The sequence below is a fragment of the Eurytemora carolleeae genome, unplaced genomic scaffold (assembly GCF_000591075.1).
Source record: "Eurytemora carolleeae unplaced genomic scaffold, Eaff_2.0 scaffold401, whole genome shotgun sequence".
Classification (NCBI taxonomy): domain Eukaryota; kingdom Metazoa; phylum Arthropoda; class Copepoda; order Calanoida; family Temoridae; genus Eurytemora; species Eurytemora carolleeae.
The window spans coordinates 403,694-426,719 of NW_019396469.1; the positions used below are offsets into that span (position 1 = coordinate 403,694).

At 31.5% G+C, this 23,026-nt stretch overlaps 1 protein-coding gene across 1 annotated transcript; it reads left to right on the forward strand.

Annotated features, from left to right (window-relative positions):
• The first annotated feature begins 57 nt into the window (after positions 1 to 57).
• LOC111703875 (uncharacterized) lies at positions 58 to 22,821 on the forward strand. Its single transcript, XM_023475952.1, has 38 exons — positions 58 to 137; positions 207 to 336; positions 609 to 718; positions 1,637 to 1,766; positions 3,218 to 3,320; positions 5,314 to 5,447; positions 5,885 to 6,012; positions 6,249 to 6,363; positions 6,841 to 6,924; positions 8,275 to 8,348; positions 8,670 to 8,840; positions 8,924 to 9,056; positions 9,609 to 9,673; positions 10,449 to 10,538; positions 10,802 to 10,882; positions 11,141 to 11,268; positions 11,688 to 11,765; positions 11,844 to 11,907; positions 12,236 to 12,447; positions 12,519 to 12,721; positions 12,799 to 12,897; positions 13,016 to 13,551; positions 13,612 to 13,820; positions 13,872 to 13,940; positions 14,309 to 14,370; positions 15,325 to 15,412; positions 17,069 to 17,166; positions 17,227 to 17,270; positions 17,493 to 17,573; positions 19,147 to 19,157; positions 19,284 to 19,362; positions 19,610 to 19,712; positions 19,779 to 19,902; positions 20,429 to 20,562; positions 20,989 to 21,024; positions 21,324 to 21,462; positions 22,134 to 22,240; positions 22,742 to 22,821. The coding sequence occupies exons 3-38, from the start codon at positions 626 to 628 to the stop codon at positions 22,819 to 22,821; spliced, it is 4,185 nt and encodes a 1,394-aa protein (XP_023331720.1). The 5' UTR covers positions 58 to 137; positions 207 to 336; positions 609 to 625.
• Positions 22,822 to 23,026: the final 205 nt, after the last annotated feature.

A 23,026-nucleotide genomic window follows, 5' to 3' on the forward strand; every position in this document is an offset into this window, starting at 1 on the left:
AGGAACTCTGTCTATTATTACAAACAAAAGATTATGGAGGGGAAAATATTTAGAGAGTAAAAATATCCGTGTCCAGGGATGGATCTACTTATGATGATGTAGTCGATGATTTTACTTTAAAAGATCCTTCCAACAAGGTGCATACATATAAATTCTAACTACTTAATAGCATTGCCCTAACGTTGCCAATATACTTCTTTACCCAGGGATGTAGTGCGCTGCCTGATAGAATCCCTTTGCCTTCTATACAAACAACAAGATATGTGAAAGTGACTGTTCTTGAATATACCAAGGATGGTCCTGCTTTCACATACATTGGCATTGAGACTGTTGTTGGTGAGTAAATTCATCCTGGAACAGAAAAAGAATTGGGAACAACTATGGCAGGGGAAGATCTTATTTGTCTTGCTCCCAAGTTTTAACATTCTCTAAACACATGACTCTAAATTATTTATTTGGCAGCAAAAGTTGTAATAAGAGATTTTTATTGAATATAACCGATATTTTGGTGCTTTCTCGGCAGCTGTCCAATTGTTGCTACCAAATAAGAGATTCTTATGATTCTTGATTTAGAGTGTGAGCGTATATCAACAATATTTTTGATTTAGGATCCTTAGACCCATCCATGGGACTGATTCCATCTGATAGAGAAGGAGAGCTGACAGAAATAGTAGATCCTAAACATGAGGATAACTGCTACTTCGTCTGTTACAATAGGGTAATAATTATTCACCATATTTCTTTAACCCTATTACTACTGGGGAGGCTGTTGAAATTTTCTGACTTTTCCTAAATACCCATAGCCCTCCCTTTAGATCTAAAATCTGGCTTATAAACTAACTTCCTGAATCCTCAGGCACACTGTTTGAATGACTACTTTTTCCAGTAACAAACTAAATCATTGTTTTGACCCACTTTCAGTTGTCAGATTTTGATAATGTTTAGCTTTTTGGAAAGCCTATGACAAAAGAAAACGGATCCCACGAATTTTACAAAGAAATTTTGCTATTTTTTGCATACAACCTGTCAAAAGAAATTTGTACATTTTTAGTTTGCTTAATTACACATCAGGTTATTTAAAATTTTGCAATTTTTTTGGCATACTTAAAATGGCATGGTCAAGGGCTTTTCAAAAATGTATATTTTATAATTTTTTGGACATTTTTTTCCAAACATTTTTACTATATAACTGGATTTTCCAAACAAAATCAATTTTTGCAAATTTGCAAATTTTTTTGCGGATTCTAATGATGTATGATTTGTCATTTTTGGACATCAATTGACCCTCCCCCCCCAACGTATCCTGGTTTTCTAGTACCCCAGCAGGGATAGGGTTAACATTGCGAAATTATAGACCAAGTCAGTCAGTAACACCTGATTCGGAAAAACTATGAGTTTTTTTTACTAATTCTTCTATTTCTTGTGAAAAAAGCTAAGGTCCAGATCACTTATTGGCCAGCACGCTGTATAGATTCAGCCAATAAGAAAAGCTAATTGGTTTCTCTGATTAGTCATTTCTGCAGATTACACTAAGTTGATTCATATTGCAAAATAAGAGAATAAGAAACCAAAAAGTTTTCACTAAAGAACCGATTTATTTTGTTTCATAATTTTATTTTGATATTATGTTGCCTAGGATGGATGCAAGGGTTGGATCTATTCTAGTGATACAGGATCATGTTTAACTTTTACTAATTGGAAAACTTTGGAAGCTAATGATACATTGCAATCTTCTGAGTTCAGCGGTTCTCAAACAACTCCTATTCGTAAGTTTTAACTCTACTCCTTATTGCGTCTTGTCTGACAAAAATAAATTTTGATTCCTTTATACTTTTGCTTTAACTAATCATTCATTGTAAACTCTTATTTATCTCAAATCTCTTACCGACTTTTAACCAGCTAAAGCAAGTTGTAGAGTACAAGTAGCTTTTGTCCAGTTTAAATGGGTCTTATTATTTATATAGAATATATACCCCGAAATCTAGCAATAGTGAATTCACATGTGGATAAACCTGTGAATGTGTCTTAATTTTTAGTTTAGAAGTAGAAACCAAGCATTAAAGATTATGCTTCAGAAGTATACATTTATTGCTTCTAGATATAAATACATGATAAATAACAAGGCTGAATATATGCTGAACTTACTAGCCTAGAGAGTAGAGCCTCTAGAAATAAATAGTTTTAAAGATGTAAGAAAATATTGGAAGTATCTGAGTTTTGTGGTTACTTTCAAATAGACCCCAGACAACAAGTTTTGTCTGGGTTGAATTGTAAATAATTTTGATAAGTTTCTTCAGTTGTTTATTGAATCAGATTTCCATATATACAAGCCACATAACTGAAATGTACAAAACTAGGCTTTCAGGGCGCTTAGCCCTCTTCATCTTCTATTTTAATTTTTAATTGTGACATAATCTGTCAGCATCTTCTTTTTGTACACTATAAAAAAAAAACAAAAAAAGTTTGCGGATTTCATAATATTTTTTCATGCATTTGGAAATTTTACAAAAATAAAAACTTTTAACCACAAATTTTTAAAATTTTGATCATTCATAAACCTTCCCTGGGGTCACGTGAGGTCCCACACAAAATTTGGGCCCAAATGGGTTTAGCTGTTTTTGACTTTTAATGGATACAAACAGACAGACAAACGAACAAACACTGAGACAAGCAAAGTATAAATATAGATGAGTATAGAATATGTAAGCTTATAAATATGCATGCCACTTATGCAAACACTTTGAAGGTTATATAAGGTTTACAAACTATTACCTTTTATAATGATAAATTCACTTTAGAAAATTCATTTTCACACCTAAATTTGTGGAGATCCAATTGAAACTGAATCAGTATATTTAGACAGACACACAGAGGGAATGTCGTCTTTTATAAATAAATCAAAGTTAAACAGTTACAGGCAAACCGGGACAGTATGTTTTATAAAGAATACCAGGGCAAACTAATAGTTAAACCTGGTATAGTTAGTTTAACTCCACGGTAGGTCAGTAATTCAACTATGTATACCATGTCAAACTAATAGTTAAACCTGGTATAGTTAGTTTAACTCCACGGTAGGTCAGTAATTCAACTATGTATACCATGTCAAACTAATAGTTAAACCTGGTATAGTTAGTTTAACTCCACGGTAGGTCAGTAATTCAACTATGTATACCATGTCAAACNAAAAAAAAAATTATTTAAAATTTTTTTCTTGTAGACAAGTGCCCTTCAAGGTTTTCTCCCGGGCTTGATGTTTTGGATAAGGATAAAGCCAAACCAATCTCAGCATCTAGTGTACAAGAATGTGCAGACCATTGCAGGTAATGCCTTCCCATCTTTTATTCTCAGCTGACAATTAGGGTTTCTATCTATTTCTATTTTGTTTTTTTTTCAGGATGGACAAACTTTAAAATTTCAATAAAATAGAAAAATCAGCATGTGGCTCATTCCATGTCTGTTGTGGTCAATATCTCGGATTTTGGTTTAAATTTCAGGATACTTTTTTTAGGTTATATTAATCGGGAAATCCAATATTTTTTGATTTTGAAAAGATCTTGTTTGGCCAATTAAAACAGTTTTGGTCGTTTGTAAACTTCATAAATTTCAAAGTTTGATTGACAGTTAGTTATTTCTTGTTGTCAGGGTGTCAAAGAAAAAGAGGCATTTTAATTTTCTTTTGAAAATTTGTCAAAAAAAGTTGAGCATTAATCTCGTTTGGTTTCTGGAAAAATCTAAAAATATCTTTATTTTATTGATATGAAAAAATATTTTTAAAAACCCATTAACATTAAGTGGATTAAAATGATCATTTTCTGGAAACACCCTGTATTTTCAACATTTTCCTTTTTTTTCGCAATTTTTTCAGAGTATTTTAGTCTTAAAAATTGGGATAGAAGGCTGAAATCTGAACATCAAGAATACTCTGATTTTAAAAATTACATGACCCATTTTAATTGATTTTATAGTTTGATCTCTTTAGAGGCCATTCTTAAAAAGTGGCCAAAACAGAGATCAGATATATGAGTTTCTTTTGGCTCATGATTTATGTGGTTGCTAGACATATTAAACACGTCTGATAAAACAAAAATAATCAAGTTATAGTAAAAAGTGTGTTGTGTGCTATTTTCCCTTATTTTCTACGTTTTCTGAGGTCAAAATGTAGGTCAATGATTGCCTCTCCCAAATTTTCTTCTTGATATTTGTAGATGAACATAATTGGAGGCTGCATTTTATATCAATTTTTAAGATCAAAATACTTTGAAAAAGTAGCAAAAAAACTTAAAAAGAGGTTAAGAGCTAGCTGTTGATTTTCAAACTTTTAAATTCATAAAACTCAACATTTTTTAAAGGGACCATTCACTTATTTGGGTAATTACATTATTACATAATCAAGTATTTAAGACAATGGCGCAACACAAAACGTTGGGGTACACTCGTCTTTTAATCAATCTTGATCAATACAAGACTTCGAAAACAAACTGGAAATAGGTTTACTAACATTTCGTTTTATTTGTATGAATGAGCTTGTGCTCATATCCCTTAATTGAAATAAATTATTAAAGTTAAAGAACTTATTTGGGTAATTTCATGGTAAACCGGAGAAAAAGCTTACTTATCGCTTAAAATTCAAACTTAAAGGTATGATACCTTTGCATAGACACTATTCAAAGTATTTTTCAGTAACACAGCCCAATAAAATGAAAAGATTATCTTATTTCAATTTGACATTATGTGTTAGCCATTATATAATAAAATATAAAAACTTTTGATTTTAGAATTACTAAGAAATTAACGTGTTTTTTGTATCTAAACATGATTGAACAAATGAACACCTTTATTCAAAGGCAACTTTCTATACAGGACAAACCGGTTTCCAGATTCCAACTCTTCATTAAATAACGTTGATTCCTGGGGAAATATGGGAAATGCTTCAAACCTTCAAATGTTTAAAATAAGTTATCTATGACAAAAAGCATCAAATAATGTAAATGCAAAGGTATCATACCTTTGCACTGGAATTCTTAATGATAAATCGGCTTTTTCTCAGGTCACAGTTTTCTTTGAAAAGTAAGACTAATACCATCAAATAGCTTATAGGCTATTAAGTTTACCCTTTAATTGCCCAAATAAGTGAATGGTCCCATTAAGTGGCCATAAAAGACCTTTAAACTGGTCAAAAATCAAAAATATTGCATTTCCCAAATTGATACATCCTAAAAAAGGCATTATGAAATTTTTAACCTAATCGGAGACATTGACCACAAAGCGTGGTGATAATGCATGGAATTGTGTATAGTGACTATTGTTTGGTAGGGCTAACAAGGAACTGTGTAATTTTTGGAGAACAAATACACCTCCTGTCACTGGTTGCATTCTCATTAAAAACCGCAAAAAGATTTCAGCTTTAAAGAGTCCTTTCCTACATGGTACAAGAGACTGTAGTACAGGTATGTACCATGGTTTAAATGATTTTTGGTAAATTGTGTATGTCTTGTAAATGTTCTGTTTTATTATGAGAATTCATCAAAAGAAAGTTTTTCTTTTATTTGAATGAGTTACTCCATTAGTTTACCAACGGTTTAACTTTTGACACAAAGCTTTTCAAAACTTTAAAAAGATTATTAGAGAATCATGATTTTTTATATCAACAGTTTCAATGTGTATTGTTTAGTTAAATGATATATTTTTATTTTTTATTTTTAAATTATGAATTACAAATATCATTAACATTATCATTTCATAATTTATCTTTTTCTAATCATACAAGCTTTTTTTCATCTTTTCATCAAAAGGACGTTTTTTTACTTATATAAAAAATAAAAAATAAATGTTTATGAACAATATAACATTGGAGATGAAAAGCTAACACAGTTTCTTTTACTAGAGGATTTAACTAATAAATGCCCCTGGTTTGATTATCAAATTGATATTGGGACTGAAATTACCCCATCTTCAACTGCTGAGTCTTGGATGGAGTGTGCCACTTTGTGTTTTGAGACCTCAAATTGTTTGGTAAGCTAGTAAGTCTAAGGGATACAGTGGGGATAAGATTAATATTTCTGTGTAACCTAACTTTTAAAATTAGTTAGCCCAGTAAACTTTTTTATTAAATCTTTCAAATATGCTTTTTCTTTGCTTGTCAGAACCTGTTTTTTAATCTTTATCCTTTGATGTCAAGCTTTTTAAAAAAGTATCGAAAATAATTTTATGTTTTTTAACATCAAATGTTAATTCCAATATACAAATAGGCTTTAACTTGGTTCTCTGACCGCTCATCAACCCCAAACACCTGTAAAATGTACAGCACAGCAATAACATCTTTGAAACCTATGCTTTTTGCAGTGTCTGGCTCTAAAAAATGTGGTAACAATTCACTATTCAATTATTTTAATGAAATTTCTTATGTTATATGATTTTATTTGACATATGACTTGTGCCAGATGAAAAAGCTAAACTTACAAATATATTGATAACATGTACAAATGTTATAATAAATGTTTATAATGAAAAAATCCTTACGATCTAATAGCGGGTGATAAAGGGGTTAATAATTGTTGAACAGTACTTAAAGACGTTTTAAACTTCTGAAATGAAAATGACAATTGATTATTAATGAAAGTCACTAATTCTTTTTATGAAAATATTCTTTGTTTAACATGAAAATGGATTCACAATACGCGAGGTTGTTTATGACTCCATCGGGGAGAATTAAGAAAAGCGGTTAAAATTGTTTGGTTTGGTGTCTCCGAGAGGGGACTTAAGTTAAAGACGACTTTACACGGAGATATATTGTTAATAATTGACAGTCTTGTGCCAGGTGAAAAAGCTAAACTTGTTAAGGTTCCAATGCATGCAAGAACCCTACTGTAGTACTAGACTCACGACCTTCTCCGTCAGATCCTAAGGTCATCCCAGCACTGACAGGTATAGGTGCATTATACAATTTGCTCAGAATTGGCTTAGTATTGGATCAAATAGGAATCTAGTCTTAGCTACAAACTCTGATTTTATAATCCCTATATCTTTTCAACCCAGTGCCATAGACTTCAGATATTTCAAATTAAGAATTCTATTAAATCAAATGATTTAAGTTTTAAATTTCAAAGGTTTACATCATTAGGTTGCAAAGATATAGGGATTCAAAAACTTAAGTTTGTGAAAAAGACTCATTTCCTTTCTGTAAAATTGTATGCAGCTATTTAAACTATCCTTTCTGTGTTTTGGGACCAGATTCTATGACTACCAAGACATGGTTTAACCTTTATATATGAAGTTTAACAAATTCTGTTCAGCTAGCTTGAACCAACATGTATTATAGTTCAGCTACTTCTTACCATATAAAGGGTGACCCAGAAAAAGCACGGATTAGGAAGTTTAGCCCTTTTAATCGTTTGAAATTACTCGAAAATGTGCCCCAGTATATAGTTTTTTATTTTAGAAGGGGTCATTAATTAAGTTTTTTGTCATCCAATCCTTCCATTTGGTGTAAAACAATGTTGAATGTTTGAAAATCTCGCTGTTAACTTAAGCTATCAAATATTGCCTAGGAAACAAAAAAAATTTATTTAAATTAATCAGAACCACCTCAGATTTTTCTTCCATGGGCTTTCTAAACTCCAAAGTGTATATGTAGTCCTATACCCAAAACTCTAAAAGGAGAACCCTTAAAAAAAAGAATGGTTGCAGAAATCCCGGCTCCATGATTGGAACAGCTTTGATAGACCTTGGAAATATTAGAAATAGGCGGGTTATTTGCATTATGTCAAATAGGGGCTTCTGAAGTTAACAGATATACACAGTTTTGCGCCAAACGGAAGCATCGTACACCAAAATGTTAATTTAACAACCCCTTCTAAAATTAAAAACTATACATTAGAGCACTTTTTCAAGAAATTTCAAAAGATTTTTGTTTTGGGTCACCCTGTATTACATCTGATCCCTGAAGTCTTTAATTTAAGAGACTAATATTCTTTAGTCTTCAGCCCATAATGTGCCAATCTAAACAAATTACCAAAATGTAACAGAAATGTAACAAAATGTAACAGAAATGTAACAAAATGTAACAGAAATGTAAATGTATCAAAATGTAACAGAAATGTAACAAAATGTAACAGAAATGTAACAAAATGTAACAGAAATGTAACAAAATGTAACAGAAATGTTACAAAATGTAACAAAAATGTAACAAAAAATAACAAAAATGTAACAAAATGTAACAGAAATGTACTTAAAGAAAATACACAATTCACAAGTGTCACTGTTTTAATCCTACAGACTCTACATGTGAGGATGATGATTCTTCCAGTGTATGGTCAGCAAATCTAAACACCGTGGGGAGGGAGGCATCAGTAAGTTGTTGAATTAGTCCCATAATATTTTAGATTAAAAATAGTAACACTTCAGATTATTATAATATTACTTAGTGTAAATTCTTTTCTCATGTTAGCTCATGACTTTGTTTTAAGATCTTTGAATGTTGATCCTACCTTCATCCAATCTATACAAGAATTTACTGTACTTCACATAGTTATATATGCATTTGCTTGTACAGTTGGGTATAGGCTATATGCATGTTAACTTCACAAAATGTAGGCTGGCTTGAACTGTGTAAACAATTCCTTAAATTATGTCATAAATTCATATTAAAACACTATAATTTGTTTTTCTAGTTTGCTCTGGACTATGGCTGCAGGAAAAAGTTTTTGAATTTCAAAATCCAAAACTCTCATAAGGGGGGAACTAACTGCTGCGGAACCAACGGATTTACAATTTATGGGTCAAATGACATGAGAAAATTTGCCAAGATCTTGGATGGTAATCTCTCAACTGCCGCCGGAAAGGTTACATTTATTCAAAGTTTTCTTTTACAGATTTTAAAGTTATTTTTAATAAAATTATTCAATTTATTTATCATAAATATCAGAATTGTAATGTTCCTGTGGACGAGTTTGCTTTAACAGAAACCCGCACTTTCCAGTTCTTGATTTTTCAACCAGATACATTTGAGAGGTCTACACCAGCAGATCAGCAGATAACTTTATCCTTGTTCATTCCAGGTAAACATAATCATCTTGGGTTTTTTATATAGTTTAATCACAGAGTTTATTATAGACTTGCAAAAATAGTTTTTATTCTGCATGAGTGAAATTTAACAGATTTTTATTTTTTGTATGGAATCCTGAAATTGTTGATAATTGACAAATCAAGATTTATTGAATAAAGAGTTTCTAAATAAATCTGGGACGCATAAATACGTGTTTTATCATAAGTAGATACTTATTTTCTGACAACAAAGAAAAATTTGATTAAACTAGGCTTTCAGGGCGCTTCGCGCCCATCTTAAAATCAAAAATTTTTAGCTCTGACTTTCCACAAAGTCATGTGAGGTCCCTCAAAAAATGTTGGCCTGATCGGTTCAGCCATTTTGAAGTTTAGATTCAAACTGACAGACCGACAGACTAGCAGTATATATATATATATATATAATCTTAGTAAAACAATAGCACTTTGCTTGCTTAAATCAACCAATTACATTTTAGCTTTTTACAATTATACATGAAATTTATGTTGTCATTTTCACATTGCTTATTTTAAACTTATATATTTAGAAATCCTGGAAAGCCCTGAAGGGTATTATACATGTGTTGAAACATTTCCTTCCAGTAATGAAAGGGTAAGATTAAATATTCTTTCATTAATAGATTTTGAAATTTTACCAGTTTAAAGATTACTTTGAGTTGCATGAAAATAAAAAAAGAATAGATGACAGAAATTAGGTCCTTGCAGCTGCAACCCAAATTTTCTAATTCCTATATCTTTACAACGTTATAGTTTGAACCTGAGCTATTTCAAACTTAGATTCTTTGATCTAACAGACTTCTTAGCCTGAAATATCTAAGGTTTACAACATTGGGTTTCAAAGATATACAGATTAGAAAATTCTTTTCTTGCCAAACAAATCAGAATTTTTATTTTACTACAATTTGGCAACGGAACGTTAATGAAACAGAGGTTTTTGAAAATTAACAAAAGAGTCTGCTAACAAATGGGAAAAACCTTTAAAGTTTAAATCATCCATAAAAAATGTCAATGGAGTTAAAAAAAAAGAAAATAATTCCATAACAACTAAAATTCTAAAAGGTGGCCCAAACTGTTTCGCATAGAAAAGAATGAACAAGGAACCAACATGTTCTAGAACGTGTAACAAACGTTTAATAAAAATAGGAACATGAACACTGCCCAGCCCTGTCACTTAAGACCGAGTCTAATAAGAGATTAAACACACTAAATCTATTTTACTTAAAACCAAGTTTAGCTAAAACTTGAGTCTTTATAACTTGTTCCTTATATACTTGGGCGTAAATAGATGCCAAGGGTTTACTTTGGCTTCAGTTTTAAATCTCATCTTTATTGACATAGTGGTAATTTAAAATACTGATTTATTGTAGGTATCCAAGAATTATGACCAACTGTATTACACTACACGACATTGTGTTGAATACTGTAGGGTTAGAAACTATGACCTTTACATGTTTAAGGTAATTTTAAATTGAAATATTATTTACTAAATAATTTCATTTCTGGCAAAAAATAAAGCACATGACACTACAGGGGACGACCAACCTCAAAAATGTTTGGAATATTTTTCATCAGGGTTGTTCTAATTTAAAGTGATTTAATTTTCATTTCTAATAAAAAGAAAGAAAAGGTTGCTGTTTTACTACTTTATATTGATAATCACTGGGATTTATGTTTTCTAATTATTGGAGGAAAAATTACTTATCTTCTTCTCTATTTCAAGTCCTCTGAATGCTACTGTGTTAAGAATTTCCCTACAAACCCATTAGTTCCAAGAGAGGACTGTTCACCTTCAGATTACGAGGTTATTTTTATACCAACTAATATCCATTCGTATATTTCATTTTTAGGGATAGATGTTGACATAAACTGTACAAAGTATATGATACATTTATAAGATGTCTATTGTCTAAATTTTTAAAGCTTTACAAAAACCAAAACCAAAATATTTACAAGGTTCAAAATATTTGAGTTTTCTTAGCAGTTTTTGCTCAAACCTCATATTTTTAATATAATTTTCAGTTCTAATGTTCCAACATTATACAACAAAATCCTTGTTTAGATATACAAGGTGTCAGAGTTTGATATATCTGAGTCCTGCGGAGAATTGTATTTCCAACACCAAGTGTATGGTTGGAGTGAATACAAGATATCATTTCAGGACTCAGCAGGACAATCTAGGACTATCACGTAAGTTTTATAAATTTCAGCCCTGAATATAACTTCTACATAAAAGTATTATAGCGTATTCTTCACCTATGTAGAGACAAAGAATATACATTAACAGATAAATAAAAGCAAAATCAAAAGTCCATATCCCCGTGGAGTTTGGAATAGAAAGTTAAATATTGTACTGCCTGTTCACCAACCTTACTAACCTACTTTTCTCCGAAGAAAGGGGAATGATAAGTTAATTAACATCATTAATACAAAAAATTAAAATAACCACCCGCTCTGCAAATATACCTATAAGATAGCTGAAGTATTGTATTCCTGGTAAAAAGTTAAAGTGTCCCACTAAAGAAATTAAGTTATTTTTAATTTTTAATTATTGGAAGTCTAATAAACAATAAAACTTCATCAAAATTGAAATTACAATGTTTGTTTAGTGTGACCTGTGAGTTTTCTAAGCCATCAGGTGTAGAATCAAATGCAAATAACCAAGCAGGAGAAAAGTTTGCACATAGGTAAATTCCTTCTCATACAATTTTCTCATGTTTTTATTTTAGAATTGTGTGAAACAAAATATTTTTTGTTTTGTTTAGGGCATTGATGATGGCTGATAAGGACTCAATTCTCAATACTAGTTCCTCAATTACTGTTTACCAGGTTAGAAATGTGTTTACTCAAATTTAATGAAAAGTGAGAAATAGCTTTGACTATTGACAGATAGGACTGTCGAATAAAATTAGTTTAAAATGTTGATTCAAAGGAACCAGATTTTAGTTGATCTCTCTCATCAGAGGCTGTAAACAGAAATAAAAATATGTTTAGGGATCTGTGATACCTTTGTATGTTTAGGGATCTGTGATACCTTTGTATGTTTAGGGATCTGTGATACCTTTGTATGTTTAGGGATCTGTGATACCTTTGTATGTTTTAGGGATCTGTGATACCTTAGTATGTTTAGGGATCTGTGATGCCTTTGTATGTTTAGGGATCTGTGATACCTTTGTATGACTACCCAGGTCTGGATTATCCTCGAAGTGACTTCCGATGGGACTTTTCATCTGAAGACACCATAGTTTTTGATTTCAAGGAAAGATCTGCGATGATCTGGGGGGTTTACTTTAACAAAACAGATTTTAACTCAAACTTTGAATTTGAGATACAGATTGGATATTTCAAGGATAGTCAGTACAGTCACAGGTATATTATATAAATCTAGAGAGAGATATAAAAAGAAACAATTCATGCCAGAAAACAAGTCTTTTTTTTAGTAACCCAGATTGGATTAGCCCTAGAAGATCAGAAGAAGACAAATGGAGAATTGCCTTTAACCCAAACCAGATGGACAGTTCAGGAATAATTTATTTCAAAGACTTAGACATGCCGACCTACTTGACTTCTTTTGTTGCCAGTCGTATAAAGATAAAGCTCAAGAAAAGTTCTGGACCAAGACAAGTATTTCTTGACTTTGTTGGTAAGTTTTTTTTCTCACTGCGTTGTAACTTTTATCAGGTGAATACAACTTAATTTTTTTAATTAATTATTTTTTAGGTACTTTCTATGATTATGATACTGCCATTGATGGAGTGGCTAGTAATGGGAAAGCAGATGATTGGATTAATAACTATATTGGTGTTTATGCACTAAAAGGTAAATGTAGGTCATTCTTCCTCAAAAGTATTGGAATTATTTTGATAGCTTTCTAATTTCCTTTACATCGAAGAACACCCAATGTTTCTGTTAATTTTAATTTTGATCAATATTGCAGAGGATACAACCCTTGTAATAAATGCTGCGGATCCACAACTATGCTCCCAACAGTGTGTAGACCCAGATGAGAATAAACAAGTTTATTTTGCTGTGCAAAAAACTAAAAGCAGTTTTTACAAGTGTAAGTGTCTGCCAAGAGATCTATCTTTGATTATGGGAAGTATTGATTCCTCTCGTTCCAAGAGTCCTCTCACTTCAACAGTCTGTAGTGACGAGCTTATGGCACCTAAACTAGATTTAGTGAACCAGCAAACATCTCTGCTGAAGTTTCTAAAAGAGAGTAATAAAGAGCTGCAAAACACATTAACAGATGATAACTCTACACTTATAAACATATGCAATCCTACAAGAGCAATCAACATTGTCACCCTTTACCTCTCTCATTTTCTTGGCCTTAATGTTGACAACATAATTACTAATTATGTTTATAATCCAAGTCAAACTTTTGTCTATCCTGGAAATGTTTCCAACTCCCCAACTCCAGTTGCTGCAGTTCCTAACTTACAACAGGCTTTCTGGACAATAGTGAGTCAGGTATAATCTAGCTTGCTTAATTAATATAATTATTGTGAAGTTTACAATTGGTTTTTTCAGTATACAAACACCACGGAACCTCAACTTAGAAATGGCAAAGATGCGCTGTGGTGTTCAGATATGGGAGATATTCTATACCAGCACTGCTTGAAACACATTGAAGATTGTAAAGAAACTATAGTTCCTTCTTGTGAAAAACTTTATTGGACCTATTTTCTAGAAGTATGCTACCAAACAATAAACCAAAGCTCATCAGGAAAACCCGAAAGGTAGTTTTTAGTTTTTTTTTAAAACATTACTCAAAAAATTCCTTTTTATAGACCAGAGGAAAACTGTTTAAGCACAGACTACACAGAAAACAAGGCACATCCTTATGCTTTATACAAAAGGTAACTGTCTTGTTAAACCACTACACGCCTAGTCAATGAACAAATGGAAAATTATTCTGGAATTTGGGCATATGAATGTTTTAAGGGGCTAAGGGACTCAAGTGACATTATTTACTTTTCTTTAACATTTCAGTGTCTTGTACATTTTTGCTTCAGAAACAACAAAGGAATTATCAGAATGGAACATTTTTCAATCCAAAAAAACAAGTTATTTTTCACATTTTTGATGAGATAATGGGTTTCAGAGTACCCTTGTAAATCGGGCATGGCCCCCTTTTTTTAAATGGAGGTTCACGTAAAATGGTTTTGCAATATGTTATTGTTATATACATTTCTTCTAACCTATTATTTTATTTGTTTTATGAAAGGTGGAACAGGAATTGTTATGAACTAACCAACCAAATCAGCACATTTTCAAATACTAGCCTAGGTAAGAAGATAATGCTGCAATAAGAACTTTAAGATTTTACTTTTTAAATTCCTTATGGAAAAGATGGCTTCAAGGTTACTGTGATTACAAGAAAACAATGAAATAGGAAGACGACTTTATAGCAATACTTAAATATTTGATATTGTTACAAAGCAAAAAGTTTTACTAGACGCTTTTAAATAACTAACATAGTCAAATGGGTCTGTTATTGTTGTTTCTCATGCTCATTGAAATTTTAAAAGGTATAACTTGATTATGAATGTTGTCTTCCTATTTCAGAGTTTTCTGGTTATCACTGTATATCAATGATGAATTTTTTAATGCGCATATTAAGCTTATATAATCTTAATATGGATATACTTATATAGATACGTATATATGAAACTTTTACAAAAGTTGCATTAATTATATACAGGGTTACTCACAAAGGATGAGACTGTAAAGACGACTTCAAACTCCTTAAGTATGACGATCCCAAGGTTAACTTATGAGTTCTGCCTTAGATATAGTAATCTAATGGCGTTTTAATGATTTGGCAAAGAAATAAACAAGTTTACAGTTGAAGTCTCATCCTTTATGGGTGTATGACATTAAGTATATGTATATGACATTGACATGAAGTAAAGAATAGGCGGAGTGGGATTCCTGTTGTGCGCAATGTCCCGTAAAATTCAAAACAGAGAGAGGGGGATTGAATTTTGTAGATTCAGAAAAATAATTAAATTAGTATTTATTTAGGGTTAGGTTAGGTTAAGTCACTTTCTGGGCCGAGCGCTGCGGCTAGGACAGGCTAGGGGCCAAGCGCTGCGGCAACTGTCTTATGTTTAAGACCCCACCAACTGCCGGTCTCTACGCAGGCATCCCATTTTCTGGAGCTACAGGAATCCCACTCCGCCTAAAGAATAATATATTCGATTCACTGTCACTGTTACTGATGTTAACGTTTTCTTTCAGGAAATGGATTTATGGAACTCCGGACAGCTGATTCCCCATTTAGGAGTTGGATCAGAATACCAGGAACTCGGCAGAATTACCTTTGCAGGTGGATTTTACTGGCACACAATTGCGAGCCCTGTGATCGAACTCCGCGAAATTTCGCGTAATTCGAGAAAAATCCGATTGAAAACCCTACGGTTTAACCCACTGTTCACTTAAAACTAATCATGATGCATCACTATACTGTTAGGCCAGAATCTCCTTATAATAAACAATTCAACACTCTATACCCTATAACCTCGTTGGTTTAACCCCTCTCCCAACTAGAAGTCATGTTTAGCTTTAAACTAGAAAAGTAAGAGTAGGCCAATAGCTAGGGGGGCACAGGGGCACGTTCTCCCCCTTTCACCGCCTCAATTGTTCAATAGCAATTAAGAGAATGAAAACAGGCAAAATATCTATCTTAATAAACTGTAATGTATGATAAGTTAAAAATCTAGTTTTTTGTCTACATTCATTAAGTTTACACTTATTGGGTTTTTCAGGTCAAAATTTTTTTCGCCTGCGCCACGCCCCTTAATTATGCCCCCCCCCTTAGAAATTCTTAGCTACAGGCCTGAGTAAGAGGTCTTCTATAAATAAATATATATATATTATAAAAAACAAACAGATACACTCCTGAAAAACACTAAATACTAATATTTTTTCTTGCAAATTGTAAAACTAGACCTTGAAAAGGTCAAATCACTCGTACGACTTTGTGACCTTTTTTATATAATGTATGTGTGTGGGGGGGGGGGGAGTGTTTGAAATGGACCAAATCTGCAAAGTTATCTTTTTCAAGAGTATTTATTTAAATCCAAGACGAGTAGAACGAAATTACACCATATATTTATAAAAATGTTAAAAGTATATATTGAAACAATAAATGTCAATTTTAAACTATAACAGTAAGGTGTGAGAATTGGTTTTTGATGATTCTTGATTTTATTTTCGAACATATCTCTATTTTGATACATTTACCGGATTTCAGCTCATGTCGCATTTTCGGAACATGTCCTGGTTTTGAGACAATTAGCGGATTTCAGCTCATGTCGCGTTTGCGGAACATATTCTGGTTTTAAGACAATTACCGGAATTCATACCTATGTCAATTTTCAAGTATTTACGCACTTACATAACAAAACAAGATGTTTTGATAAGGTAAAATATAAACAAAATAGAAAATAAAAACAAACTATTCTTTTATAATTAAAAAATCATTACAGCTTTGAGAAATCAAAATATTAATATTATTTGTTCTTACAATATAGATTTAACTAGAAATGCGGGAAATTGTTTGCTTAAAATGCTTGAAAATTAATCATCCATATTCTCTAATTTAACAGTGAGTTTTGTTTCGAATTGTGGATTATACTCAAAAACGTGAAAGTGGGTTGTGTCTCGAAAATGCGACAATGTTTCAAATTCAGGATATGTTCGAAAATGGAAAACCTGACATTGTCTTGAAAACGATCAAAATATTTAATATAAAATAACTCCTATTATAATTTTGATTTAAAAAAAACGTTTAAAATTGGGAATTGTTGTCCTCGTCATGTTTGATAAAATGAAGGTTATAGTTTTTAATAACGACTTTTACTCTGGATATGGGCTAGGATCCCAAAACCCCACTCTTTCAATTTGTGCCCATTTCTAACACTCAGTGTTAGAAATGGGCCAAGTGTTAGTTTTGGAACTAATGACCCCTGAATATTTAAAGGCATGGTTGGGCGCTAGAAAATGGATCCAATCCAATCCAAACTTTTGGCTGCATGGGCAACAGAAAAGCTTACTTTGGTACTCCAGAAATATGCTTTCGTAAGTATATTTTACTTGAAATAATTTAGTAATACTTTAGAACTAATGTTTGTCTTTTAGCTTTGGTGTGTGGTCTGGAACCTAGTTTACCCAGCGATGACAAGGATAGAAATTGGATAAATTTAATCAGTTTTTATACAATCAGATTTATAAACCATGTATAAGTAAAACATATTATTTATCTTAATTTTGCTGGATCCTTCATTTGTCTTATTATTCACAACAATTATGAAAGAAAAGTGACGGAACATAAACTAGCTTAGATCTAAGGAGATTGATACTATATATTGTATAGTTACCAACATGCAATATCTATATGGATCCAGATGTCACATAACTGGGATGGAATCCGAGATAGGTTTGAGAATAGTATAAAATACAGCTGCCTGGTTGGAAATGCATTTAAGGTAAATATTTTGGGAATAATTGGAATCAAAAACTTCAGTCATTGAAAAATTACTTAGAACTATCTAGCCTTAATAGTTTTTTTAATGGTGAAATCCGTTTATGTTTATATTTGCCCAGCCTTACTGAAATACATTTTTTTCATGTAAGACCCGAATTCTTTCATTAGATGGCATGAGAGGTTCTTAGTATTTTGGTTCAGGTTGGATAAGGCTTATTGATGGCTATGACCATGAATGGAAAGTTTCCCAGGCTTCTTATTTTAACTTTAATATTTTATTTTAATTAAGTTTTGCAATATTTTTAAATATTTATATGATATCAGTTGAAAATATTTTGAGATTTCTATATTTCTTGATCTTAATTTTCTTCTCTTTCATACATCTCTCAATCAAATTTCGACTGATTTTGAAAAAAAAAAATTTTGGATGTCCTTTTAGTACACCACTCTACAAGAAAGAACCATTTTTAGATTATCTTGGTTTTTTTCTTAACTCTGTATTGAATTGAACTAGCTGAGATGATTTTGCTTTCTTTTTTTTGGACTCTGTATTGAATTGTTTACTCATGAGTTACATCTGAACAAATCCTATCTCATCATGTATTTGTCTTTAGTTTAAAAGCTATTGAAACATAATTTTCACAAAATAATGTTTTAAAAAAAGAATTTTAATAAATTCACAGGAGAAAATTCACAGGAATATGAATGAAAACGAGGGTGCACACAAAATTTAAATTCCCCCTTGAAAATAAAAATGCAAAAATATTTTTACAAAATTTCTCTATGCAATCTGTAAAAATCTCATTTAATGAATTTACCATTTGAGTAAAGTACGTACAATTTATTGAAAACTTTTGGTTAGACTTTTCTTAATCTCTACTTTTTCAGCCTACTGCTTGGACAAATATCTACCACCTACCCCAATTAGGGAAATAAACAATTCATAACTTATAAATAATTAAAAAATATTCTGTCTAGATTGAAAATATAAAGTGATAATTATTTTATTTTTATATTTAAGCAGAATTTAGTTAATCTTATCTATCTAAATCGTCTTTAACGAGAAATTTGTTAAAAAAGGCTCATACCGTAGAAAGTAACGTCCATACAAATTCAGAAAGTTGCAACATTCAACTCGGATCGTAAAAAAATTAATTGAATTCCAAACAAATCATTCAGATGTTACAACAAATATTCATCGATAGTTTTTCGAAGCATTCGTATATAGTTGATATTTCATAATATTTTTTTATTTTTAATGAACTGATAGATAATAACATTAATTTCGAGGATTTGTGATAATGAAGACGACATTTTCATTTTTTCCAGGAATTTCGAAAATCCAGCGTCAGCCAAATATTATTTAAAAAAAACAGAATCAAAACTATTATGAAATATTAACTATATACGAATGCGTCGAAAAATAATCGATGACTATTGTTTGTAATATCTGAATGATTTGTTTGGAATTAAATTGATTATTTTACGATCCGAGTTGAATGTTGCAATGTTCTGAATATGTATGGACGCTACGTTCTTCAGCATGAGCCATTTTTAACAATTTCTTCATATAGATACAACAAAAGTAATTGGCTATTTAGCTCATGGTACATGTTTTGTAAAGATTGAAACAAGAAAATGGATAAAACTGTAATCCATGAAAGCACATTATTTCTAGTAATTCTGTAATTAGTAATTGTTTTGATCCCAGAGCTTCAAAATCTGTTGTTGATAATACAGAGGGTATTGGGAAAACTGTAAAGTTTACTTGTCAAGTTGGGTTTGAGTTCATAGGAAAGATAAATGTATTTAGTTCTGTAAACATTTTCCTTAATTGTTCGTTTAACGGCGTGAAAATTTGGATAACATTTTTTGATGAAACCCATGGGAACCTTGAGGCTAGGGGGTGACATGGGCTAAAATAAATATGATAGTTTTTTCAAACTTTGTTTTAAATTTTTTCTTCAAAATTCTGAATTTTCTTTTTTCAAAATACGAAATTCCAGGGGCAACGTCTTTTGATACATGTAACTTTAAATAGAAAATATTGAGGTTAATACTCCTATACCTACTACTACTACAACTACAACCACAACAACTACAACCACAACAACAACTTATGTGCCCACTGAATGGTCAGGTATGTAAATTCCCGTTCATGATTGTTACCTTTTTATTGACCGCTTAAAAAACCCAATTTTTTTAGAATGCTGTCAGTATGTCCAACAAGCTATTCGCCCTGGATTGGTTAGAACCTTTGAAAAGCATGGCTCTAGAAATGAATACTCTGCTCTTGATTCACAAATATCAAATCTAGAAATCAAAAAAGAGTAAGTTTAAACTATTTCCAGTTTAAAAAAACATCAGTAGTTTTTGCTTAGTTTGTACTTATCAACTTTTTTTACATATATTCTTTTTTCCCACAAAACTATGTGCGAGGGTGTTCCATTTTCAAAAACATCTTAGATTTTTAATTTACTCGGTATTTTACTCATTCATTCATAAAAGTGCCCTTGAGCACAAAAATACAAAAAAATGGCAAATCTCCGACAGTTAAATCTTCCCACACTTCCTTCAATACAACTTAATCATATTCAGACAAAGAATTCCCCATTTCAGAAATCAGAGCTGAAAAACTTTAGAATGTGATATCCATAATACCGATCTGTTAATTAATCTGGAGATTAAATTCATGAGGACAACAAGCAATATTTAATCTGGAGATTAAGAAAAAGAGTGGATCAAGCATTAATCCCGATATCCACCATTCTAAAGTTCCCAGCTCAGTTAGATGAGAAAGAGATAAAACAGTAAATTTTATGAAGCGATTAAAGTCACAATTTTGTCTACAATCAGGGGTGTATTCAAATCAGATAGTTCAGCCACTAGTCCACCAGCATGTGGTAAGTTTTCATCAGATAGTTCAGCCACTAGTCCACCAGAATGTGGTAAGTTTTCATTAGATAGTTCATCCAGTCCACCAGCATGTGGTAAGTTTTCTTTTTCTCTTCCAATTCATTTTCCTAGTATTGGAGCATTGGAAGGAGTCATAAGTAATCTCCTAGTTAGGGAAAGAAACAGTTTTTGCCACCAAATCAAATTTATCTTTGGAACCTTTGATCCAACAGAATTCATAGTTTGAAATATCAAGCAGGTTACAAAAATAATCGATTAAAAAGTCAAAGTCTGTGGCAAGAACTCAGTTCTCCGTTTTCATAATTATTTTTTTAGTTTTAGTGAACTATTGTTTCGAATAACGTTAACACACTAGAGTTTTAAGTAACACAATCTACACTGGCATGTGATTTGCATTTTGCATTGCAATTTTTTCATAACTTCAAATAAAATGAGTTTTTGTCACAAACTCTGATTTTATAATTCCTTTATAAGAATATATATACATACAACTTTTTCAGTGACAGATGTTAGCGGTCTGGTAACTGATAATTCAGGTTACTTTTTTATTTTAAAACTATAATTTCAGTCCGCTTCGCGCCCATTTTTTGAGGATTTATTAAATATCTTTTTGTGGAATTTCAGAATTTTACGAAAATCAAAGTTTGTGATGACACATATTTTTAATTCTGAGCATCCATAAACCTCAAAAATGTTGGGCCCAATCAGTTGAGGCTTTTCGACGGTTATTGGACACAAGCAGACAATCAGACACCCAAGCCAAGTATATATATATATAAACAATCAATTACCGTCTTCAACCTACATGTAGCATATTCTCATGTTTGTTGTTTAGCTTGTTGTAAGAGCATTAAGATATCGGATATGGATGGATCGAATCCTAAATATTATAAACTGGATTTAAACCAGGGTTCATCCTCTACAACACGATATTATAGAGTCTCAGATATCACTGATAACTACTTTTACTGGAGGTTTGTATTTTTATATATACCTTTGGATTGAAATATTTTCTAATACTAGTAATTATTAGTTATAATCTCTCCATATATGAAGAACAAATTACCATTTGACACTGTTAAAAGACTCTTGCAGGGTTTACATCACCTTGGCTTCAACTAAATGTGATTTCACTTGACTCTCCATACAAAGATGACAATACCTGATGCCCTTGAAACCTTTATATGCTTAAATATATGAAAGAATTTGCATTTTTCCAGCTTGAAGTGATAATTTCTGATAATTTCAATATTTTTTCCTGCGGGAGAAATGTGCAAGTCACTTCCACAATTGAAAATAATCAGTTTTTAATATTATATATACAGGGTGTCCCACATCAAATTAGACCGCGTCAATGGGTCTAAATTACGATTTGGGGGACAAATCAGAAAATTTAAGAAGAATGAATCATTTAAAAAAATTTAATAAGGCTAATAGAAAATTTTGTTGGCAGAAAATGCTAGATTTTTCGCGTATTATGTGCGTATTTTGGCGTTGAAGATTGTTGATAATCTAATATGATATGGGACGCTCTGTACATGGATATTGCCATCTTTGGGTCACTAGAAATTAAACTTACAGTACAATCCTTTTTTCATTCTGTTACTTTCTGAAAATGAAATTTGAAAAAACCATAAACTTTTAGTGACGACGAATGGAAATTGAAAGATGACTATGATCTGCCAAAATATGATGATAATTTTTGCTTGGAACAAGTTGATTTTAGTGGGCAGAGTAAGAAAGCTGAATGTGGTAAGTATTTTAAATTAATTAAAGGAATTGAGTCTTTGTCACAAACTATGATTTTCTAATTTCTAATTCTAATCTAATCTTTGTAATCCAATGCCGTAGACCTTAGATATTTCAAACTATGAATTCTGTTAGATGAAAAAATATGAGTTTGAAATATCAAAGGTTTACACCATCCGGTGGAAAAAATATAGATATTAGCAAATCAGAGTTTGTTACAAAGGCTCAATTCCTTTGAAATTTCCTCTATGTGGTTATAAAGTTGTGATTTATCAAACTTCTTCGGCATTATAATGATCCAACTTTGTCAAAACTTGATTTAAAACCAATATTTAAATTTTAACTCATTAATCAGAAAAACATGATTTTGGTTCACAGGAGGTAAAATATATTGAATACTTCTAATTTATTTGATCTTAATAGTTTCAAGCTATAACCTTTAGATTGCATTATTTTATATGCAATGGCTGCAGAAACAACTAAAATATTTCACACTTTTTTTAGCACTTGAATCTGATTTGCCAAAAGATCCATTCTCAGGTAAATTACAAAAACTGTTTAAAGGGAGTGTTCGCGAAAAATGAAAAACGTTGAATCGAATTCTATGGTGATAGCTACTAATCTTCTATCTGTTGCACCTAAAAAGAGAAAATGGTTAAACACGACTCATACCGAAGAGCGTAGCGTGTATACTACATACACATTTCACTCAGAGCTGAAAACTTTAGAATGGTGAATATCGAGATTAATGCTTGGTCCTCTCTTTTTCTTAATATCAAGACTAATCTA